This window comes from Camellia sinensis, chromosome 13 (genome assembly GCF_055761805.1).
Source record: "Camellia sinensis isolate YWXY chromosome 13, ASM5576180v1, whole genome shotgun sequence".
Taxonomy (NCBI): Eukaryota; Viridiplantae; Streptophyta; class Magnoliopsida; order Ericales; family Theaceae; genus Camellia; species Camellia sinensis.
This window is the reverse complement of record NC_138973.1, coordinates 152,615,819-152,641,374: the sequence shown is the minus strand read 5'-3', so window position 1 is coordinate 152,641,374 and position 25,556 is coordinate 152,615,819. Positions and strand designations below refer to the sequence as shown.

The following is a 25,556-nucleotide window of genomic DNA, read 5'->3' as shown; positions in this document are numbered from 1 at the left end:
AGCATGGTGGAAGGGTGTTCAACAAGTAAAGCGGTATGGGCTCTCTGACGGGGCAATGACATCGGCTAATAACAAGGCGTATCTAACAAGCTACACGGAATGGCACTCCGGCAAGGGGTGACATCGCCTAACAAAAGGACTTCGGCAACTAAGGTGACAATGACCTCGGCTAGGTAGGACAACACTTGACTAAGCTGTGCCACATCTTGGCCTAGATGCGCCACACCTCGGTCTAGGTCATACCACTCCAGGGCGAGATCACTTGGGTGTAAGGTAACATCTCGGCTAATGTGTCAAGGCAATGACGGAGGTCAACAAGGGGTTCCAAGATACTTCTAGACTGAGGATGACCTCGGCTTGGAATGATCTAGGCATAACGTAACTTAGGCTTGGAATAACATCGGCTTACATAACTTATTCAAGGCGCGACCTAAGCTTCACATCAAGGAAGGAACAAGACAAGCACACAACACTTAGACAAATCACAAGGCTTCAAAACAAGGCATGGATCTCACTCGCTAAAGCGAAGCAAGTCACAAACATACACATGCAAGCTTAACAAGCCATAATCATACAGATGCTCATGAACATGACGAAGACATAAAATATGGGTTCCTACAATACCCCCATCAATGGCACTTGCAAAACCCTAATTCTAGTCTGCCGCCATTGCCTCTTCAAGCAACAACACCATAGAGCCCGAAATTTTCTATCATACCTTAGCCAAGCAAAGCTTTCAAGATTATTGCCACGAACTGGGTTTTCTGTGTATATTGCTTGTATGTAGTTGTCTTTATTGCAGTATTGGGAGTTCCAGGGTCAGGTGGGTGTTTGATTTTGAGGGCTTTGAAGGTCTTTTGGAATTGATGGGTGTTGATAGAAGCTTGACAGAATTTGCTCTTTTCTGTAACTTTACTTTGGAATTTTGGTGTGTTATGCCGTTTCTAAGGTAGCTCTTATCTTCCTCACTATTGGCAGAAGGCCTAACTAGAGATATACCAGCAAATCCAATAGGAGATTGAGGAAAGGGCTGTGATTGTGCCCCATGGCTTGGCATTATTGGTCTTGTAGCGTAATTCTGAGGCTGGTGAGTTTGCAAACCATGCGAATGCGCAATATTTTGTTGTGACGACATATTGTCCTGAGAATTTTGCTGCTCCATGTGAGGAAGACCTTGAGGGTGTAACTGACACTGCATAGGCTGCTGCTATATAAAATGGCCATGTGGATGTAATTGATTCTGAACAGGACCCAATGTTTGCCTTGGAAATGGCTGCTGATGTTGAAAATATTGTTGGGACACTGGTTGTTGCATTGGCTGCAAAACAGGACGCTGGAGACCATGATGACCAGGTTGCTAAACATGATGATGAACCAGATGCTATTGTGTTGGTGGGATGCTTGGAACCTGATCCTGTGAAGACAACAAAATAGGCTGTTGCTATTTTGGCACTGGAGCATGTGATTAGGGGGGACCCATATGATGTGGTGGTTGAGGAATAAGCCCACCATGGGATGCATGTGAGGGGGTTGTTGAGATCCCAACTGCATTTGCTGGCAGTGGACGAGGATGTGGCTGAGGTTGAAGCTGAGGTTTTGATTGAGCCTGTGAATATATTTGAGCATGTGGCTGCAGCGTTGAGTGAAGTTGATGTTGTGGGTTGACTGAAGCTTGTATAATCACTGGAGCATGAACAAGCTGAAGAGGTTGAGGCTGAATTTGTGGTTGGTGTGCTTGAGACGGGGACTGCATTTGTGGAGCGAGTTCTTAGAAGAATCGTCTTATTTCTTCTTGTAACAATTTTGGTGACCAGTCTGTGGAGCGAACTCTTGAACACATTTTCGATCTCCCTTGCAAAACAATTAATCCACTGACATGTCCACTTGACACTAGTGTAGTTCGTTCCATAATAAAGAATGAGTTCATGAAGTATCATGTAAATTTGGACATGGTCATCAGAAATAGGGATGGAGTCTCTACTACTGATGATAGTCATGGACCACTTATTGTTGCAATTGAAGAATCTAGCATCTGTGGTGATTTTCGAATTGTTAAACCGCCTCTGCTTCTGGAAAGCCAAGCCATGTTTAGTAGTGCAAGGGCCAATTTCTGTGTATGGAAAGGGAAATGGATGTATGAAGTGATTATTGAAACTTCTGGTATACAACAGTTTGGATGGGCAACTCTGTCTTGCCCATTCACTGATCATAAGGGTGTAGGAGATGTTGATAATTCTTATGCATATGATTGATATATTTGATATATTGATTTAGTATGTGGTGTATTATAATTGGATGTCAATTATTTATCAAAGTGTTGATAAAAAAATGTGAACTTATGTGTTTTGACATAAGAGGAATTCTAACTATTCTTTAGAATAATGACTGTGAAATTGGTGTGGTAACCGATAACTCTGTAATGAAATATTATATGAGTTAAAATATTTCATGAGTGGAAGCTGCTTTGATAATTGTCGACGTAGTCACCAATACTGGATAAGACAAATAAGATGTAAATGTAATATTTATATTCCACGTTAAGATTGAAATTAAAGGTTGCAATAAACAAAAAGAAATAATGCATGGCTAAAGAAATGTTATTTGACAAAGTGTTGTGGCCACAACCAGTATTAGCCATTTTTCCTTTGTACTGCAAAATAAAGTTATGAAGTCTAATTGTATTTTAGATAAATTAGTATTGCGATTATATTGACAAAGCAATTTTCCATCTTGTTCATGCACACCAATTAATGATATATTCTAATTTACCTCAGAATTGTGGGAGTGTATTAATATTTTCGTATAATTATACATTAGCCAGAGAAATTAAGTTTCCTTAGAATACTTCAAATATGGGGGTGCTTGGAGGATTTTACCGACGGTTCCGATAATACGTCCTCAAAGAATCTTAATTCTTTCTATAGGACAAAGTTAGAGTAGAAGCAAAATGGTTTCATTAACTCCTAAGGAACAACACTGTGTTTATTATTTTAAAAATGGGAGTGACATAGAGTAACGGTAAGTCTCGATGTAATCAAAGACTTAATATCGTATGACATTTGCTTTTAGTTGTGAATATTGTCTAAGGATAATATAATGGAACCACTAACAATTCAATGATATATAATTGAGAAGGTCAAATCAAAATTAGCGATCGTTAAACAAAAAGTTTTACTTGAGAGCAAATGAGAGAAAGTTCATCGAGGAGAATGTGATTAAAGCCTATTATACCAGAGTCATCATAATGGTAACTCTACTTAGATGACTGGAGATTCCAAGAACTAAGTTCAAAGGGACAACTAAGTTATATGTGGCTCGCCAGAAATCACTAAAGGAGTCTATCTCTTATCCATTCCTATAATGAGAGTGATATCTGCAACATGTGTTGTATGTAGGGGATTTAGGGTAAGCTATGGTTTTAATGATCGCTTATATCTTGAAAAACCTAGAGGAGTATCTTTCAAGAGGAGTATTTAAGAGAATCGAAATAAGGATCACCTATATGAGTGTGAAGAGGCCGCTTCTATGAGAATTGATAAGGCTAAATTCTCTAAAGCACTTATGAAACACCAGGACTTGTCCAAGGCCAAAACGGGCATAACTGTGAGAACTAAGCTGTGTTTGGAGATATTCTGTGTGAATTCTATTGTCTTGGTTACACACACGGCTGAACAGTTCAAGGCATCGCATCCACTGATTAGCTAGTAAGTCTAATAGGTTTTCACTAGGGAAGGTTCAAAGCCAAAAGCTACCTATCCCGATGCAGGGTATTTCCTTAATGTACTCTCTCTTTGTCTGCATGTTGTTGCTTGTCCTTTCTGTAAATTTCATTCATGTGGGGGATTGTTGGAAAATTTGAATTAAAATTTACTCCTATGGTTGTGTCTCTTGAGTTGGAAAGGTGTGCCCTTTTGAAAGGTCACAACCTTTTCGAAGAGTCACATAGAAGTCTTGAAATTCCATCTCCCTCATTTCAATTTATATAAAGAATGGTCATTTCTTCTTCACTTTGCATTTTATTCTTCATATTTCTTGAGTTTAAGTTTCCTATAAAGAGAGTACATGCACAGCGAAATTCGCTAGGCTTGCAATAGTAGTGCTGCTAGTGCAAGACATTGATCGTTGTATCTTGGGAGATAGACGTCCATTGAATCCTAAGCATCGGTGGGAGGACGAGTCTGTCTTAAGGAAAGAGTGTCACACACTCGACTCGATCAGGTTTTATCTATTTATGTACTATAAGTTTTGTTACGTTATTTTGTCAATTTATTTCAATTTTAGTTTTGCCCAAAAACCGTTTACATATTTTTAAATTATATTTTCTATATAGTTTGATAGTATTTTTCTAACAGTGCACGTGCGGCTATGAGCTTCGCACGTGCGTAAACCAAAACGAAATAAAGCTGTGCATTTTGTTTTTATTGCACGTGGGGGCCGCACATGGGACATTGAACTCTCTAGAGCGCATTTCATGTATAATTCTCAATATTGAACTCAAATCAAGCAAAATTCAAAGGATTAAGGTTCAATTTCTTGAATTAAACTCAATTAAACTTACAACTCAAGACCCTAGCTCAATTAGGTGTTTAATCTTCATTTTAATCTTGAATTCAAACAAATAATGAGTTAATTCCATGAGTTTTAGCTGAATTTTACATACTTTGAGTCAATTTCTTGAGTTCTACTTCAATTCCCCTATTTCTCTTCCAAGTTCCCTAGCTTTTCTTTTCTTCCTCTTTTGAACTCTCTTCCTTTCTCTCTTTGTTTAGCTCCAGCACATTTTGGTTGAGATCCTAAGGCTCTTCACTAAGTCTATATATATATATATATATATAAGGCTCCTTAATTAACTTTGAATCTAATTTTTATCAAACTTCTCGTTAGACTCTAAAAATTACACTGCGTCCAAATAATTAATCAATTTTGATTTTTGACACCTCTAAGGCTTTCAATCTTCAGTTTAAAGTTAAAATCACAACAAGTTTTCCTACGAACAACATATATAGATCCAAAACTATATGAATTACATAATGAAACATACAAATTCACATCAAACACATATAGTAAGTTAGTTACTTTTTACAAATCATAAGTATGTTCCTCACAAATAGTAAGTTAGCATTATTTTTTTATATCAAAATTAACTAAAATTATTTTAAATTTTAAAAAATTATTTTACTTTTTCTATTTAATTTTACTTTCTACTCATCCAATGACTAGTATTTATCCTATCATAATCTAATAATCCATGTTTTTTATTTACAATGCATAAAAATCACTTTCATAGATTTTTCTAGTTAAACGATAAGTGTGAAGTGTAAAAAAATCGGCCATCCGTAAAAACTAAAAATAGTCAAAAGGACAAAAAGCCATTGCCAAACGAATACAAAAGGAGTCGTTTGGCTTAGGGGTCTTTTGATTTTTGAGTTGGGCTAAAAAATCACAAACGAACAAAAATCACAAATAGACAAAAAATTTGTTGCCATTCTAAAGCCAAAAAAGCCAAACAGAATACCAAACAATCAAAAAAGTTCTAGGCTAAAAAAGTCAAAAAAACTAAAAAATCAACTAAAAAAATCATTGTCAAACGAGCACTAAATTCAAATAAATTTTCACATTTTAATTTATTAAAATGTTAAAATCATATGGCCTTTTTGTTATCTCTGTCTCTGTTATACTAGCATATTACTCGTGCTATGCACAAGTATAAATAAATAATTAAAAAATAGTTTTTAAATTAAAATAGTAATATAAAATTTATTTGAAATATGTTGTAAAAGTGATTTATAATCAATTAAATTTTATTAATTTTTATTAGAGTTACACTAAGAGAAAATTTTTATTCTAATGTCATTAATTGTATTTCCTAAGTTCTTAATAAAAATCTGCATGTCATAATTTAATTGGTAAAATTTAAATAATAAATTACAAAAATTTTATTTACAATAAAATATAAATACATTTCATTTTATAAGTTTCTTAATTTTAATTTTAATTTTAGTAATAAATTATATTTTTTAATATACTAATTTTTTCTTATTTTGTAAAACCTAAAAATTTGTTTACTTAAAATTGTTGTTATAACTCTTATGTGAAAATGAATTAAAATTGACTTGTGGTGTTGGACTAAATATTAGAAGTGACCTGAAAGCTAGTTGACGGAATATTTATGCTAATGTGACATTTACCTAGTCATTAAAAATTGTCTTGATTGTTTAAAATTATCTTTATTGATTTGTAACTGATATAAGTTAATTTTAGGGTTCCAATATTAGATTAAATATTAAAAATAAGTCTAGAAAATTTTGTTTGAGTCGATTTTTCCCCCCAACAATTCTTGGTTTAAGCCTATAATACATCTTATTTTAATAACTCAATATGATAATAATAAAAAAAATAATCGTAATGTTTATGGTGCTTTTTGTCAATCAATAAAAAATATTTATAAATATTAAGAGTATTACATTTGAACAAATTCTAATATAAATTTTTTACTTTAAAACTTTAAGACTTACACATTTTGTTTGATTCTATCTACATCACTAATCTTTGGAGGTTTAATGATTTTTTTTTTTTTAAATGAAATGTCTGTTTGCTATAGATACATAGATTGGAATATCGATACATATAAAATTATTAAACATTAAGAAAAAAAATCTATGAAAAATGTAGATTAATTCCGGTATTTTAGCAGTATAAAAATTCAAATTCAAATTTATATTTTAGTTAACTTTCCTTCTCAATTTCTAAATTTAAATTTTTAAATAAATTAATTAATTTTTTTTTTGAAATGTGTAAATCAAGGCATAACTATAGATACATAAATTAATTAACAATCCCATTAGTAACTATAGTGTATAAATTAATTAACAATCCCATCAATAATTATAGTGTATGAGAGAAGTTAAAAAGAGTGTTGCAGTATCTATGAGAGAAGTCAAAAAAGACTTATAGATTGGGAGAAGTCAACAAATGCTGAGATCCCAAATAACTCTTTTTTAGATTATTAACTAGCATAACTCTTTTTAAATGAAAAATGTTAGAATTTTCAAATAAATTATCAAATTTTTTATTAAATCTCTCTCTGTACTCATACACACGTGATTTGTGTTGAGCTCTCGCATAATTTTTTTTTTAAATCAAAAAATTTAAAAATTAAAATTGAGGTGAGTTAGAAACCATTTTATTATATTATACACTAAATGTGTACGTTAGGAAGACAGTCAACCCAACCGTTTCGATGATAAATACACTCCATTTGATTAGCTCATATTCCCGATGATCATCACTCGAACTGGAGATCTCTGATCCTCGTAATCTGTCCATCTCCTCTCACTGCTCTCTATCTTTGGGTAATTTTTGTTGATTGGATCGCTTCTGTGTTGTTGCGTTAATCTGTATTTGGGTTGGTTACGATTTCTTGCATGAAATGCTGATGATGGATTGTGTGATTCGTCATGTTTTCTTATTTTTTTGTCTTGTTTTGGTTGCTTGATTGATGCCTATTTGCATTTGTTTGTTTCTATTTTCTATTATTTTTTATTTATTTTTTGCTTAATAATGTTAGTCATGGATTTGTGAACTTGAATGTGTGGGTTTGGGCCTTCTGGTGTAGATTTGACGATTCTGAATATATGTTTTCGGTTATGATAGTTTTTCGTTTAGCAATTATTTCGAGTCTAATTCATGGTTGAATAGTAGATTTTGATTTTATATGGTCCTCCTCCTCATGCCAGCTGAATTACTTTTTGGAAAGGATCTATTTGTTAAATGGGTGGTTTTGTATGTATATATGCATTTATTGATTTTTCTGGAAATGTTTGTTTGTTTGTTTGTTTGCTTGTTGTTCTATTGAATTTCTTTATTTGCAGCGGCCAATATGGGAGCCAATCAAATGCTGAAATCTTATTGATTCATGCATGTTAGCCAAATCAGTTGAGTCAAGATAAATCCGTTAAAGCCATATCCAGTTGAAAGAGGTCAGTTATTAGTAAATATCATGGGGATGATGGTATTGTGTTTTTTTTTTTTAGGCACTCGGATATGCTACTTCTGTTTGTAAATGACGTACTGTAGGTATGTTCTGTATGGAAGAAATCATTTTGGTTATATGTATAGCTGTAGCAATTAGCATCTAATCATGGATGTGATAGTATATCTGCCTGGTGCAGCTGGAACATAGAATCAGAAAAGCGCATTATATGTTCAGGGATGATGCCATTTTTACCCGTTGGTGTTTGTTTTTTAGTCCAGAGGAGGTATTTGTTAGGACTTTATTTTACTAATTAGTAATCACTTGTGTCATATTTTGTTATGCATCGAGAGGATGTGCTTAAGCCCTGAAGTGTACTTGATGAACTAGGAGTTGAGAAAAGGGGAGACTCAAAAACCTGGAAAAAAGAAGAAGAAGAAGAAGAAGAAGAAGAAGAAGAAGAAAAGAAGCCTGTGATCAAGGCTTGAATACCCATTTGGGGACATGGGGAAGAGGAAATTAGACACCTATTAATAGTTAAACCACTTGCTGTTGGACAGGGATAGGAAAGTTTAATCACTTTTTTTCCCCGTAACACTGATGCTTTTCCTTTTATTAGGTACTTTGGATAATCATAAACTGAAAAGTCCTTCACAAAATGAACCCAACCCAACCCAACCCCACCCCACCATAAAAAAAGAAAAAGAAAGCTCTAATCTGAGAACATTTTAGCAAACTTGGCAACATCAAGGCAAAAGTGCCATAGTAGTTGATAAAATTGTTTTAGCATGTTAAGATGCAGTGCACACATTCCATATATATATATGTTTTTATTTATTTATTTATTTTTTATTTTTTAATCAAGGTAAAAGAATCCAACCCAACCCCACCATAAAAAAGAAAAAGAAAGCTCAAATCTAAGAACATTTTGGCAAACTTGTCAACATCAAGGTAAAAGTGCCAGAGTAGTTGATAAAATTGTTTGAGCATGTTAAGATGCATTGCACACATTCCATATATTTTTTGCCCCCTTAAAAATAGATTATCAATCTGAATCCTTGAGAGGTAATTTTAATAGGTGGTAGCTTGGAGATCTTCGTGTTAATTCATTCACTGCTTAATGATTGAGTTCAGTTAAGACAAAGGTTGTTAAAATTAGAATTCTACAGAGGATTGATGACAGGGTCTTGTGGATCGGATCATAGGATTAGATCGATGATCATAAGATTTTACTTTCTATTAAAAACTATGAAGCATGGGTACTTCGAAAAACATGCTGTACCCGTACTGGATACTTACTGGCATATGGTACTTTTGCATACATACCGGGTGCACGAAACACGCACCCAAATTTTTTCTTCTTAATTTTTGGTATACCCAAACGTACCTTAATATATACCTAAGCCGTATCGTATCTTAGTTGACACAATATTTTTTTTTACTACAAGATAAAATTCCTTTCACTAGGCTTATTTTTTATTTTAATTTTATGCTTAGCATTATTTTAAAATTAAACCATGATTTTTAAGTTATTTCATATATTGACATTTAATTTTGATTTATACCTTTATTTTTGGCATTAAATATTAATTGTAGGTTGGATCTTAACAAATAAAACTATTTAATCAATTTTGGCATTATTCTAAATTAAAAATAAATATTTTTTTAGAAACATATCAAACCGTACCCGTACCCGTACCCGTACCTTATTTTTTTGGATTTTACCGTATTAATGTACCCGTATCATACCCGTGCCTGTGCCTGTGCCTGTGCCTGTGCTTCATTGATTAGAAATAAGGTAAAAATACAAATCAAGGTGATACATATTAAAAATAAGTTGAAAAATCATAAATCCAGCAATCCTACTTACAAATCCTACCTATGATCCTACTGTGATCCTATACGATCTACACGAAGTAGTCAATCGTGGAGATTCTTACAATTTTACAGATGGGCAAACTGAAGTAGTCAATCGTTCTTTGGGGAATTTGCTTCGATGTCTTGTTGAAGATCACTTGAAGTCATGGTACTAGAAATTGTGCCAAGCAAAGTTTGCATTCAACCATTCCGTAAACTGTAGCACTGGTTTGTCTCCATTCTAGATTGTTTATGGTATTGTTTCACATTCACCACTGGGCCTTGCACCAGTCCCAGACCTGAAGTGGACTCATGTCAAGGTAGAGAATTTCATTGCGCAGTTGCAGCAACTTCATCAGTCCATGCAACAGAAACTGCAAGAGACTGTTGCAAAGTACAAGGAAAAAGCTTACCAGAAACGATGCTTCGTGGAATTTGAAGTGGGAGATTTCGTGTATGCTGTCCTTACCAAGGATAGATTTTCAGCGGGGGATTACAATGAGTTAGCTGCAAGGAAGATTGGTCCGGTGGAGATTCTTGAGAAAATTAACCCCAATGCCTACAGATTGAAGCTTCCCAGTCATAACCGCACTACAAATGTTTTCAATGTTAAACATCTTGTTCCATATCATGGAGATTCTTCATATGATGATTTGAATTCGAGGGCGAATTCTTTTCAAGCAGGGGAGGATGGTGCAGAGTGTTTGGCCATAGAGTTCTTGGAACTCATGGACAAACAAGGCAAAGGCAAAAGGCAGTAATGGACACGAGGTGGCACGTGCTTGGAATAGCTTGAGATTTGGTTGAGACATGGAAAATAACGTGGCAACCAATACCCATTGCTTCGCCATGGCCTACGATAGATTTCGAGCAAATTCCAATGTTTCAGCCCCGAAACACGAGATCTTTCCTTTTTAGGAAATAATTGATTCGCTTAATTTATTTCCTATTGTAATTAGGCCTTTTCTTTCACTATAAATAGGGGTTGTAGGCTTGGGGCTAATCAGTTTATTTTGGAGAATTAATATATTAGAGAGAGTATCTCTTTTATTCAAATTCGTGGTTGTTCTTTGTGTTTGGTTTTCATCCTTTACAGTACCCTGCACCACTTTAAAGTATCTCTTTTATTCAAATAGGGGTTGTAAGGCTTGGGGCTAATCAGTTTATTTTGGAGAATTAATATATTAGAGAGTATCTTTTTTATTCAAATTCGTGGTTGTTCTTTGTGTTTGGTTTTCATCCTTTACAGTACCCTGCACCAGCTTATCTAATTAAGCTTGATCGCGTCTAGTAATCACACTCTATACCCGCTAATCCCGATTAGACTTTTCACACATTATTTAAAAATGTCAAGGACATTAGTCTATAACTATTAAGCACCTTGATTTAGAGAATAGAGGCATATATGAACATAGTTTTGCTTAATAGAATACTCCCTATCTGACGTTTCTAAGTCTTTGAATAACACATATCAAGTGAGCATGTAGATATAAGCTATTCAAAGAAGCAAGTGTTTCTATACCATGACTAAATGATTAGCAAAGCGTGCCTTCAAATATTTCATATGACAAGGGAAGAAAATTTAAGTCCAAGCAATTCAAGCATTAAAAATACGAGAGGCATATATGAACATAGTTTTGCTTAATAGAATACTCCCTATCTGACGTTTCTAAGTCTTTGAATAACACATATCAAGTGAGCATGTAGATATAAGCTATTCAAAGAGCAAGTGTTTCTACACCATGACTAAATGATTAGCAAAGCGTGCCTTCAAATATTTCATATGACAAGGGAAGGAAATTTAAGTCTAAGCAAGTGTTTCTACACCATGACTAAATGATTAGCAAAGCGTGCCTTCAAATATTTCATATGACAAGGGAAGAAAATTTAAGTCTAAGCAATTCAAGCATTAAAAATACGAGATATGCATATGTCATGCAAGTGGTAATGTGTTACGGGGAAACTTGCATGTAATAGATAAGAGAAGTGATGTTCAGACATTTGACATGTCAAATTTGGATCCATATAGCTGGTCATTTGTGGAATACTAATGAGCTCACGCATTTTTTCCCTCTCTTTCTGCCTAGTGTTTGTGAACTCCCTCCTGTGTCCTTTGTTACCGAACTGGCATAGGACAAGCCTAACAGACTTGGAAAATTCTTGCCTATTGATTTTGCAATAAAAGGTTTTGAAAGGTGGATGATGCTTTAGGGTTTCAAGACAGGAAGGGGTTGGAATCGACATGATTTAAAATGTTTGTTACAAAACTAGCTGCTGGAAATTTTGAACAGAAAGTATCTTACAGTTTGTTTTTGTAGGGTTTATAAGGGTTAAGTTTAGGGTCTTGGTGGAAAATACGGACTGTTTTGAAGCTGTGGACAGAAACTTGTATATACTATGTTTGTTTTCTTCATTTTTATTCTTGTAGAATCTAGGAGTCATGCTTAGAATTCTTTTGAAATCAATCTTTAACATGAGGTTGTTTCATGCGTCACAAGTGGTTCCAAAAGCTTCTTTAGCATTGTAACTTGTAAGAATACATGCACGTTCATAGGCTGCTAAACTTTTACAATGACTACTAGAACTGTGCCTCAATTGAAGAAAACTTGGGCACTTTCACTGGTAAGACATTTTGCATAGACCACATGCAATTATCAAAAACATATATTGACCAACACGATCCATAGATAACTACAACAATTCATGAATGGCAAATTTATAATGACAGAGATGCCACTGACTCTTAAAATTTATATACACAATAAAGTGAAAATAAAACCAAAACAGCTGCAACTGATCTAGAAAAGAAATGAAGACACAATGTGAACCAGAACTTGACTAGCCAAGGTTTTATGTCACATATTGGATCTCTCTTTTTTTGGTTTAAAAATTGTTTTAACCCTTCGGTTGTAGATGCCTCCAAACTATAGCTCAATCTAGCTTCTTTAGGGCTTCTTTAATTAAAAACTTTGCAGTCTTGTCTGTTTACTTTTTCATTGCTTCTCCCTAGTTTCAATCCGACACCAACACTACAGTTTTTGTTTTTGCCTGCTGATATGATTTTAACCCATGCTAGTTTCTTGGGTTTCTTTATAGTATTGACCTGTTACTATACTTAATTGGGATACAGGCTTCTTTCTTTGTTAGTATTAATCACTTTATTGTGTTCAACTAGTTCTCATATCAGAATTGTCTTTTGGATTTTTCTGCCTATTCAATTCTCAAGGATTTACTATTAATGTTTACCGGGTTTGGATGTGGTGTAAGTGATTAGTTGGAAGGAAGCATTTTTATTCTTGTTGAATATAGAAATCAAAATATTATATTTGAATATGGAAATTAGAATAGGAATTAGAATAAGAATTATTTTGATTATAGGAATCTTACTTTGTATATATTGTTTCCTAAATTGTATCATGAATATATTATATATACATGGTCTCTACCTCATTGATTGGTAGCTGACTCTCTCTTAACCACCCATCACAACCGACTACCTTCTTTGTTCTCTCTAGCCTCTGACAATCCTTTCCAGCTTTTTTTCTTCCTTCGACAGCCTCAGACTAGCCTTCTTTTAGCCTCCGATAGCTCTTCCTAGCCTCCACCTAGCCTCCGACAACCCTTTCCAACTCCTTTTCTCCCGCCGACAGCCCCAACCCAGCCTCAACCCAACCTTCGCAGCCTCTCTCCTTCCTTGTCTTCACCTCGGTAGGCCTTCTTTATCCATGCCGAGGCTCTGGTTGCTGCCGACCAAACTTGGTTCTGGTCTTACGTGCTTCGGCTGCCTCTTTAGGTGGTTCGTGGTTGTTTTTTCTTTCCCCTTCTTAGGGTGATTGGACTGATATATTAAGCCCCTTTGTCTGTCTTTTTATTTTTTTGGGCTACTGGGTTTATTCGGTAGCATCTATTTGGATAAGCCGTTGAGTTTTTTAGGACTTCTTATTTTTTCTTGGATTGTGTTGCTATCTTTGTGTGTTTTTCAGCCCCTCTTCTCCCACCATGACTGATCCATCCTTTATTGATATATCCACCAAGACTATCCCATTTAGTTATGATTTTTCTCTTTCTCATCACACTCATGCTCATCTTATTATGAGTGTGGTGTTTAATGGAAAAAATTTTGCTGCTTGGAGCCGCTCTCTTAAACTCTATTTAGGGGGTAAGGGAAAAGCTCATTGGCATTTATCTTCCACTATCCAGCTTGCTGCAATAGATCCTCCCATGCATAGTGGGATATTGATACCTGTACTATTTTGGGATGGATGTTCAACTCCATAGAAGATCGTATTTATCATATGTTTTTCTATTATGACACAGTTCTAGGTCTATGACATGCCTTGTCACAGATGTATGCTCATGCTCATAATGATGCTCGCATCTTTGAGCTCTATCAGGATAATACTCGTGCTTCCTAGCCTACCTTGGGTCTTTTTGTGTCAGGATTCTTTGGATACCTTTAGGCCCGTTGGGAAGAATTGGCTCAATATGAGCCCTTGATTGAGTTACCAGTAGATGCTGCTTGTCTTGTGTCCAAATGCCTTACTTGTCAGCATACTTACCAGTTTCTGATGGGTTTAAACACTGAGTTTGGATCCCTTCGAACTCAGCTTTTAAACACATCACCTATGCCCTCTCTTTATAAGGCCTTTTTCACCATTGATAGCGTCTGGTTCAGTCGAATCCTTTTCCTCTATCTCCAGTTTGATTTAATCAGATGGCTTTTGCTACAAAGTCTGGTTATCAGGGTTCTACGAGTCCAGTTACTTGTAATCATTGTGGCGTTTCTGGTCATGTTAAGGTTCGTTGCTTCAAATTTCATCTTGAGTTACGGCTACGTTCTTCTCGCCCTCGTGGTGCTGGCACCCCTCGCACTACGGCTCTAGTGGATTCCGCTACTCCTGCTCTTGGGTCTCTTCATCTCCCTAATTTACAGGAGTTATAGACTTAGGCCTTGTTTTGCATAAACTATAAAATTCAAAAAGTCAAAAAGTCACTATCCTGTTAAAATTGATGTATGTATTATTGATTGATATCTGATTTATTGATATTATGTTCTATTACAAATGGTTCCTTATATAGATGTAGGTGTAGTGGATGGTGTGTAGTGGATGGTGATAGTGGTGTAGTGGGTTAGGTTTAGTGGAGTAGGTGAGGTGGTAGTGGTGGTAGGTGATGGTAAATTCTAACAGCCCCCCGCAAACTCAAGGAGGATAGAAACTAACCAACTTCAGTTTGAAGAGAGGAACAAAACAAGAAAATACATAAAAAAAGGATAGGAGACACTGTATGGTCGTGTCAGACCGTTGGTGAAGACACTGTATGGTGGTGTCATAACGTTGTAGAGGACACTGTATGGTGGTGTCATAACGTTGTAGAGGACACTGTATGGGGGTGTCACAACGTTGTAGAGGACACTGTATGGGGGTGTCACAACGGTGTAGAGGACACTGGATGGCGGTGTCAGACCGATGTAGAAGACAGTTTAAGGGGTCATGTCGGACCGTTGTAGCAGACAGTTTATGGGGTCATGTCGGACCGTTGTAGAAGACAGTTTAAGGGGTCATGTCGGACCGTTGTAGAAGACAGTTTATGGGGTCATGTCAGACCGTTGTAGCAGACAGTTTATGGGGTCATGTCGGACCGTTGTAGAAGACAGTGTATGGGGTCATGTCGGACCGTTGTAGAAGACAATGTTGTGACAGTTTACGGAGTCTTGCTGGACCCTTGTAGAAACTAACCGGAATCAATGTCGGGACAGTTTACAGAGTCTTGTCGGACCCTTGTAGAAACTAACCGGAATCTATGTCGGGACAGTTTACAGAGTCTTGTCGGACCCATAAAGGAGCTAACCGGAATCAATGTCGGGACAGTTTACAGAGTCTTGTCGGACCCATAAAGGAGCTAACCGGAATCAATGTCGGGACAGTTTACAGAGTCTTGTCGGACCCATGAAGGAGCTAACCGGAATCAATGTCGGGACAGTTTACTGAGTCTTGTCGGACCCTTGTAAAAGTCGCACCCGCAAAAGGTGTGCCCAATTTTTCAAAAGGCGTGCCATCAAAAGGCGTGCCCAATCCATAAAAAGGCGTGCCATCAAAAGGCGTGCCCACTTCATCAAAAGACGTGCCCGACAGAAAGCGTCGAGCCATCAAAAGGGGCGCCTGACACGCGGCGATGCACGTGATTGACAGAGCGCGTGTCGGCCTTGTCGTCTCTGTCTTTATAAACCAAAGCGAAGTCTGAGGCTTGGAAGCATAACAAACCAGTTGAAACCTCTTCGTTCTCTGTAACATTCTGTAACCAACCCTGCTCTGAAACACTCAGCAACCCAAAAAACATGGCGTCTTCTTCCCGTTCAGCTACCCAGAACATAGCCTCTTCTTCCCGTGGTCTGCTCACTCTCTTTCCCGACCTCAACGAGTCAACAAGAGAGATAACTGGTGCGGTGGCCTGTGAACCTCAACCAAACACCCCTGGTTTTGCTCCGTTGAACTTTCCGATGCGGTCGGTGGAGCAAAAAATGGCAGTGCAAACGGATATTGAAGCTAATCAGTATACATTGAAGTCCTGTGTTGAAACCATGACTGCGGTCACAAACTTGTCGAACCGGCTGCAGAGTAGGACAAATGAGGTGCAGCATTTAAATGCCCAACTGGCTCTGCTCCAACGCATGTATAAGGATGCGCGAGCAGAGATAAGTGTGCTGAAAGCAGAAAATAAGGAGCTGAAGCGGAAGGCCACCGTGATGTTCCAATTTGGAGGGCTGCCATATGCTGCAGTGGAGGAGCAGGGAGTAGTGATCATGCCTAGTGGAGTGGGAAACACGGAGGCAACACCGGCAAGGTATACTTTGAAGGTATGTGTGGAAAGCATATATATATATATAGAAAAGAAATGTGATGAGAATGTAGTCACTCGGAGGAATAAGGATAATAATAAAAAAATTGAAATCATGGAGTGCATGTGTATCTGGTCTTTCTGTTTTGTTTTGTTTGTGGTGTTTTTTTTTTTTTTTTTTTTTTTTTTTTTTTTTGTTCTTCAACACCCCAAACCCGAGAGAGAGAGACAGCTCCCTCTAGAAGAGAGAGAGTTACGGATGCATGGTGTGTGTTGTGTTCTTAGAGAGAGAGAGAGAGAGAGAGAGAGAGAGAGCTAAGCAGAAGCAGTTTTCCTTTGCCGGAAGATGACAGCAGAAACAGGTACTGCAATACCAATGCTGAAAATAGTGAAGACAGCTAGGCTCATCCTCAGCTGCTGATGCTTCATTCTGTCCAAGTTGGACATGTGTTTTGCATGAAGGTAGTACGGTCCATCATGACCATGGCCAAGAAGGGATGGTGTCTGCGCTCTCTCTCTCTAAACCGTGTGGGTGAATCTGGAGGGTGCTTCCGGCGGAGGTGGTGGGGATCTGGAGGGTTCCGCCGACGGACATGGCGATGGCGGGGACAGTGCCGGTGCCGGTGGCAGAGATGATGGAAGGCTCGGCGTGTTCCAGCAACCACCGGATGGTCTCGCCGTCGGACTTGTGGCGGAGGGTTAGTTGGAAGATCCGGGCGGCGCAGGTGGCGGGATGTGTATCTTTGTTTTCAATCAAACTGCCGAGATCGGGGATGAAGAGTGACCAAGATGGAATTTGATGCTGCAAGGGGATTGGAGTATTTGCATGAGAAGGTATGTGTAGACAACTCCAGCGGGCAGCGAAGGCAAAGTTACCGGCCAGCTGCCCGCCGGTGAGAAAGAAATACAGGCCTAAATCTTATGGCTCTGATACCATGTTAAAATTGATGTATGTATTATTGATTGATATCTGATTTATTGATATTATGTTCTATTACAAATGGTTCCTTATATAGATGTAGGTGTAGTGGATGGTGTGTAGTGGATGGTGATAGTGGTGTAGTGGGTTAGGTTTAGTGGAGTAGGTGAGGTGGTAGTGGTGGTAGGTGATGGTAAATTCTAACACTATTTAAGTCACATCATCTTATTTAAGTCACATCACCTGTCTACCACATCACTTCAAACCCAATCCATACCCAATCCATATTTCATAAAAAGTCAGAAAGTGCACTTATTTAGGACATCCTAAACCACCCCTTAGATTGGTCAGCTTCAGGCTCAGCATAGATCTCTTACTGCCAGTTCTCCTGGCCCATCTGCCACCCTTGCAACAGGTATTTCTACTGCTTTTCATGTTCGGGCTGCTAGTCCCTTATGGGTTATGGATTCTGGGGCTAATGATTATATGACGGGTGAGTTTTCTTTTCTTTCTTCGCCAGTCCCTACTACTATTGCCCAATCTGTGTCTTGCTGATGGTTCGTTATCCTCTGTTCGTCATAAGGATGTAGTGTCTTTATCCCTTACCATTACTTTATCATCTGTTTTACATGTTCCAAATTTTGCATATAATCTCTTATCCATTAGTCGTCTTGCCAAACAATTTAATTGTGCTGTCATCTTCTTACCCTCCTCTTGCCTTTTACAGGACCTGAGTTCAAAGAGGATTTTTGGTAAGGGCTATGAGCGTGATGGGCTGTACTACTTTGGGGATCCACCGGACGAGCTTTCCTCTTATACTTTGGCTAGTTTTTAGGCCTCTGTTTTGCCTGTTTCCATGTCTTGTGTTTTTAATATTCAAACTTTAGAATTATGGAACACTTGTATGGGTCATGTTAATTTTCAGTATTTATGTCTACTTTTTCCTTCATTTAATAAAGCTTGCAAAGATTCTAAGTTTCATTGTGTGGTTTGTGAGTTGTCTAAGCATACCCGTACTAGCTATATCCTGCATATGACTCGTGCTCCTAGTGTTTTTGATCTTATACATTCTGATGTCTGGGGCCCTTCCCCTGTCACCGTTTTTTTTGGTCATAGATATTATGTGACTTTTATTGATGATCACACTAGGTGCACTTTGGTTTATCTAATTCGTCGTAAGTTTGACGTCTTTCCCATATTTGTCCAATTTTTACAGATGGTTAAAACTTAGTTTCATACAATTGTTAGGACTATCCATCCTGATAATGGTGGGAAATATATTTCTAATGCATTTCATTCCCATCTTAATCAAAACTGGTATTCAACAACTTACTTGTCTTCGGACCCTTGAACAAAATGGTGTCGTTGAACACAAAAACCGTTATATTATGTCTACTGTTCGGTGTTTTCTTCGAGGTATGGGTGTTCCCAAGTCTTATATGCATATGGCTGCCTTTACTGCTGTTTACCTCATTAATAGGACCCTTAGTCGTGTGTTGCATGGACTCACTTCGTTTCATACCCTTATGCCCACCACCACTCTATTTCCACTCTTACCTCGCATCTTTGGGTGTACCTGTTTGTTCAAATCGGAGTCCCACTCGCACAAAGTTAAATGACAAATCTATTCGTTGTATTTTCTTAGGGTACTCTTCTATGTCCAAAGGGTATAGGTGTTATGACCCTGTGTCTTATCACTTTCACCACACTTTGGATGTTACGTTTTGTGAGGATCTTTCTTTCTTTGGTACTAACCCTTTTTTGCAGGCTTCTCCTCCTGCTACTTCCACTGTTCGCCTAATGACCATTTTGAATGAGGTTGACAATGAGGTTGTCCCCTTTCCTCTTTCTCAACCTCGCCTCCTCCCCCATTGCAAGTATACTCTCGTCGCCCACGCACTCAACCCCCCCTGCCGCCTCTCTGATCTCTAGGTCAGGTAACTCTTCTCTTTTAGCTCCTTCTCCACCTCCTTGTCGTAACCCACATCGGGATCGACATCCTCCAAATCGTTTTGAGTTATTTGAGTAGTACTAATCATCCTATTTCTTAGTATCTTTCCTATGACAAGGTTTTCCCTTCTTATTGTTCTTTTCTTGGCAAGCTTGAGTCGGAGTCCATTCCTCGTTATATCTGAGGCCTTTCAAAATCCCAAATGGGTAGCGGCAAGATGGCGGCCTTAGAACTGAATCACACTTGGGATCTTGTACCTTGACCTCCTAGGGAAAGCACAGTTGGTTGCAAATGGGTGTTACCTTGCTGATGACTCAGTCGACCATTACAAAGCCTGCTTGGTGGCCAAAGGTTTCACATAGATTTCTGGCAAGGATTTTGGTGCCACTTTTGCTCTTGTCGCCATGCTTCTTCTGTACGTCGCCTTATCTCCCTTGTAGCATCTCATTCTTGGCTTCTTCATCAGCTTGATGTTAAGAATGCATTTCTCCATGGAGATCTTGAGACGATTTACATGGCTCCTCCACTCGGTTTTTGGGCTGAGGGGGAGTATTTGGAGAAAGTGTGTCGGTTACGCAAATCCTTGTATGGTTTGAAACAGTCTCCATAAGTATGGTTTGGTCGCTTCAGTTTTGTTATTATATCTATGGGCTTTGTTCAATGCCACTCCGATCACACTTGTTTCATTAGCTAGAATTTTGCAGGTTAATGTATAGTCTTATTAGTTTATGTGGATGATACTATTCTCACAGGTGATGACTCCTGTCGGCATTAGTCAAGTAAAGAAGAACTTGGGCCAAACTTTTGATATTAAGGATTTGGGATGTCTCAAATATTTTCTGGGAATTGAGGTGGCTCGCTCAAGGAAGGGAATCTCCTTGTCTCAAAAAAAGTACACCCTTGACTTACTTTAGGATTCTGGTATGTTAGGGTGTAAACCTGCTTCTACTCCTATGAATCCTAATGTCAAACTCACATTAGAGTCTAGTGAGTTGCTGGATGACCCAGACAAGGCATGTATCAGTGTCTTGTTGGACGCCTTATTTATTTGATCAACACTAAACTTGACTTGACATTTGCAGTTAGTGTTGTGAGTCAGTGGATGCCTCATTTATTTGACCAACACTAAACTTGACTTGACATTTGCAGTTAGTGTTGTGATGACGTTCATGCATGTACCTTGTAAAAAGTACCTTGATGCGGTTCATCATATTCTGAGGTATTTAAAGACTTCTCCTGACTTGGGATTGTTCTTTACTGCTAGTCTCCAATCTAGGCTTTCTTGTTTCACTGATACAGACTATGCAGGAGCTAGGACTGATCGGGCGTTCCACTTCTGGCTTCTGTACTTTCTATGGTGATCATCTTATCTCATGGAAAAGTAAAAGCAAGCAGTGGTTTCTAGGTCTTCTGCAGAGGCTAAGTATCAGGCTATGGCGTATGGGACATGTGAGATTCTTTGAATTCGGTTAGGTTTTGAGGAGACTGTCCCTTCCTCTTTATTTTGTGATAACAAATCTACCATTATGTCATCCTCTGATTTTGTACTTTATGAGCGTACCAAGCATATCGAGGTTGACATACATTTCATTCGAGAAAAGATTCGGACTACATTGTGCGTCCATTCTTTGTCTCTTTTTTTTCAACAGTTGGCAGATATGTTCACAAAATCTGTGGGACTAACTTTGCTTCAGTCTTCTATTGACAAGTTGCGTTTGTTGAATATCTTTACGTTAGCTTGAGAGGGGGAGTGTTGAATATAGAAATCAAAATATTATGTTTGAATATGGAAATTAGAATATGAATTATTTTGATTATAGGAATCTTACCTTGTATATATTATTTCCTAAATTATATCATGAATATATTATATATACATGGCCTCTACCTCATTGATTGGTAAGCTAAATAATTCTTTCTATTCTTTTATTCCTACATCAGTTCGTGTAGGTATGGTTTCTTTAGAATTTTGGGAAAATTCCATTGCGAAACAGGCTAATCAAATAGCTGCATTTAGATAGATGTTTGAAAACTCTAGAAGGTTTGTAGGTTAAATTATGTATGCTTTGCTCATTATGGTTGTCATTATGCTAGGTAACCAAATAGCTTCTTTTACATGTATCTTTGACAACTCTAGAATGTTTGTAGGGTTAAATTATGTATCCTTTTCTCATTAGTTGTCATTTTAGAATTGTTCAGATGCAGTCAAGTCCTACAAAACATCCCCTTGAAGTGGAAAGGGAAGAAAATGGCTTCGATGGTTCTACTTTCTCAGATCACTTGGATAAGCCTCTTCGGCAACACTTAGATGTGGCTTATTCTGAAGTGGAAGAGGATTATAGTGCAGGAGATGAAGATAATCAGTCTAGTGAGAATGCTCAAAAACAAATGGTGGTTTATGATCCTTCTGCTAATGGTACAGGTGAAATTGAAGCTGTTCCTGATCCCAAAGAGTACCAACCCCCTCCTTTCCCAAGAAACTCTTTGCCATGTCACTCTTCCAGAGTGTTGCCGTCTGTGGGGGCTTTCACTGTCCAGTGTGCCTACTGCTTCAAGTGGAGGCTCATACCAACAAAAGAAAAGTACGAGGAAATACGTGAACACATTTTAGAGCACCCTTTTGTGTGTGAAACAGCTCATGAGTGGCGGCCTGAAATATCATGTGAAGATCCACCTGACATTTGCCAAGATAACAGCATGCTCTGGGCAATTGATAAGCCTAATATTGCTCAGCCTCCTCCTGGGTGGCAGCGGCTTCTGAGAATCAGAGGTGCTGGAAGTACCCATTTTGCAGATGTGTATGTATCCTTATCTATTTGTTTCTTTATTTATTTGTAGCCGAAGAATCCCACATGCATAGAATAGCCTTCTGCTGATACTTTTTCTTTAGTTTTTGAGTTTCACTTTTGTTTAGAGTGGCAACGCAGCTTTAAAGGTGATCAAAACATTTTGTAATCTTCTAAACAGTGCTTATCAGGTGTGGAAGTCACCAAACCTCTGTTAGTAAATAAATATTTCCTTCGCAAAATCAAGAAACCGACATGGCCAGCAAATTACTTGTTTATTTGAGGCTATCATGTGTTGCCTGCTAGAATGTAGAAATTATTATTTTTGCCTGGTGTGGTGCTTGCTTCTACATCAAGTGCATAATTCATTTCCCTCAGGTAGCCCTACAGAAAAAGAGGGCGCAGGGGTGGTGGGGATATGAAGGGATGAAAAATTCAGCCTACTTCTTCTATGTAAAACATAGTGGAGAAAAGGCTTGCCGTGGTAATCTGGCTTTTTGGCTATAGCATTCTAGTGAAAATCAGAAGTTCTTTATATTGGGATGAAACAATTTCTAGGAAAAGAAAGAATGAAACGGAAAATGATACAAGTTATAGACCAAACAAAAGTTTAATTTTCAATAAACCTCTAAAATTGTAACTTTCTTTGGAGGAGCGTAGGAAAGATAGACGGAATTGTTAATCACCAAAGGCTTTTGGTGATGGATGACTCAATAAACATCACACACTCACTTAAAGATGAGAGTAATGGCCCACACATTAATATCATTGAGATAACTTAGCTCCACCGCAACCCCCCCCCCCCCCCCTCCCTCCCTCTTTTTTCCTTCTAAATTTATTAATGCAGAAGTGAATTTCTTCCTTAAATTGGTCTCTTCCAGACATTTTTCTGTTCTCTTTTCGCCTTGCATTTTGTGGATTTTGTAATATTATGTTTTTTTTTTTTTTTTGTGTGTGTGTGTTTTTCTTCTTCTTCTGGGCAATTGTAGGTTGCCTCTCTTATCAGGAAAAGAAAATGGAAATTCTGTAGGTTTGCTACACTATTGTGTTGGGTGATATCCTGACCCCATTGCTCCCCGTTCTGAAAAGGGCCTTTTCAATGGAAGATGCTTTGGGATGAATATTGGCTATTTAGCAAGGTTGTTATAGTACATCAGGATGGCAACAACACTGGAAGTAATTTTATTTTATTTTTTGTGTGTGGATGAATTTCTTTTTGTGGGCTTCATACTTATTTTCTTTGATGCCTTTCGTGGTTTTTGTAGCTGTATTGTGATCTTTGTTGGGATTTCATCCCTTTAATGCCATTCATTTTTCTGTATCCTACTTCTGAATGTTTATACTTGAGTATTAGTAGCTTATATAAAAAAATATTACACCCTGCTACCAACATATTTTATTTGGAAAGTGTACATTTAACTACTTCCAGCCAAAGCATTGTGCACTGTGCTGCTCTTTTACATTACGACCTAGTGTGATTTATTGGTAGCTCCTAGTTGCACCACCTACGCAGCTTCTTAAAAAGCTGCAAAATGTGGTATTAGATATTTTAGTCCGTTGGCAAGTATCTCTTGGTAGTGATTTTCTGTCTTTTATGATTTTCAGGTATTATGTTGCACCGTCAGGCAAGAGACTTCGCTCTACGGTTGAGATTCAAAGGTACGTGTCTCTAGTTGCTTGATCATTCTGATATTGCGCTGCTTTCTGCTTAATTCTTAATTCATACTTCAAATACTAAAATGATATAATAAAAACAAAATGGTAGGTACTTCAAGATTTCAAAACGGTGCTCATCAATGATTTCCTTTTCTGTTTTTGATGATGCTTGTGATTGTCCAGGTACTTGCTGGAACATCCTGAGTATATGGATGCTGGGGTGACCATGTCACAATTTTCATTTCAAATCCCAAAACCTTTGCAGGAAAACTATGTGAGGAAGCGTCCTGCTCGTTTGACAGCTTCATCTGATGGCACAAACATTGGGATGCCGGGGCTTCTTGAACCTTCTGATGGTAAGTGTGGTATTACTCATCGCTTGAATGAGAACACTTAATCTTAAATGTTTTCTAAATGAGGATATACTTGATAAATTAACTTTGTTCTAGCAACTGAAAAAGATGTTTTATCGATATGTATAGGCCTGAAAACTATCCATAGCAACAATTTTGTTAGTTCACCGGAAGTTGATTATGATCCAATTTCAATAAAATAACTTTTAAAATGAACCTATTTTACTTTTCATGCCTTTTTTTCTTTTCAATGAGCTAAACTGCTAGTATAGGCTTTTTCTCCATAAACTGACAAACCTGTCGAAATCTTGTGAGGCAACTGTTTAAAAAAATAAAAATAAAAAAAAATTGATGCAAGGTGGTATTTTTTATAATGATTTTTCTTCTCAGTCCTTTCCCAATCTTCCTCAGTTGCTTCTCCCAAATAGATTGCTATGTCTATTACCCAGGACCACCTCAGTTTTTTTATTCTCAATGAATAGGTTGGTGAATTTATTGCATTTTCGTTGACCAATGATAAAATAAAAACAACAGAATTTATTTGTTTTATATTAGTGAATTTTCAGCTGTAAAATTTTATGATACCAACTTTTGGACTCAGTATGGTATTCTTGTCGTTGCAGTCAATCCCCTAGCACTGCCCAGTCCAGATGAGAATACAGATTTACTGCTCGATGGGCCAGGGTTTTCTTCTCCATTGTGTGAATCACTTGCTTCTGAACTTGTCGATCGACCAACAACGAAGCAGGCGAGGACAACATCTCAACAGATGTGCGGTAGTAAATTAAGTTTATGATCAGGGCAGGGTCAAGGCTGAAGAGCCTTTATCAATCCAGAAATGGTGCTCGTGCTTGATCTCTAGCCCTTGGTTTGAAGCCCTTATTTGTTAACTGAGCTTCTGTATGTTACATTGGCATTTTGCCATTTTGGTGAGCTTGAAGTACAAGGGAAAAATTCAATTTACCCTTTCATGGTTTGGGCTTGAAGTACTTTATCTCGTTAAATATACAGATAGACTAGTGTAATGTGATTTTGAGCTAAAGCACAATGCTAATTCTGTTAACAAAAAATATAAAATGACGTTAAAAAAGAAGGATGAAAAACTGATTTTTTTGAGGAATAAGAACTATATAATTTTGAAAAAGAACAAAGCTGTGCCATCTGTGTCATCCCCAAAGATCTCTGCTACCCACTACTTTCCCCACATCCCTGCCACAATCACAGC

At 37.5% G+C, this 25,556-nt stretch overlaps 1 protein-coding gene across 9 annotated transcripts; it reads left to right on the top strand.

Annotated features, from left to right (window-relative positions):
* The first annotated feature begins 6,985 nt into the window (after positions 1–6,985).
* Positions 6,986–25,302, top strand: LOC114316582 (methyl-CpG-binding domain-containing protein 2). 9 transcript variants are annotated; one of them, XM_082903751.1, is made up of 8 exons: positions 7,181–7,352; positions 7,872–7,979; positions 20,686–20,755; positions 20,845–20,985; positions 21,736–22,334; positions 23,928–23,981; positions 24,162–24,334; positions 24,955–25,302. In XM_082903751.1, exons 4-8 carry the CDS (start codon positions 20,977–20,979, stop codon positions 25,125–25,127), a joined length of 1,008 nt encoding a protein of 335 aa, XP_082759877.1. In that variant the 5' UTR covers positions 7,181–7,352; positions 7,872–7,979; positions 20,686–20,755; positions 20,845–20,976; the 3' UTR covers positions 25,128–25,302. The 9 variants fall into 9 exon arrangements, with proteins under 9 accessions (XP_082759878.1, XP_082759880.1, XP_082759877.1 ...); XM_082903750.1 differs by having other exon boundaries at positions 20,836–20,985; XM_082903754.1 differs by lacking the exons at positions 20,686–20,755; positions 20,845–20,985 and adding an exon at positions 18,313–18,337 and having other exon boundaries at positions 7,164–7,352.
* Positions 25,303–25,556: the final 254 nt, after the last annotated feature.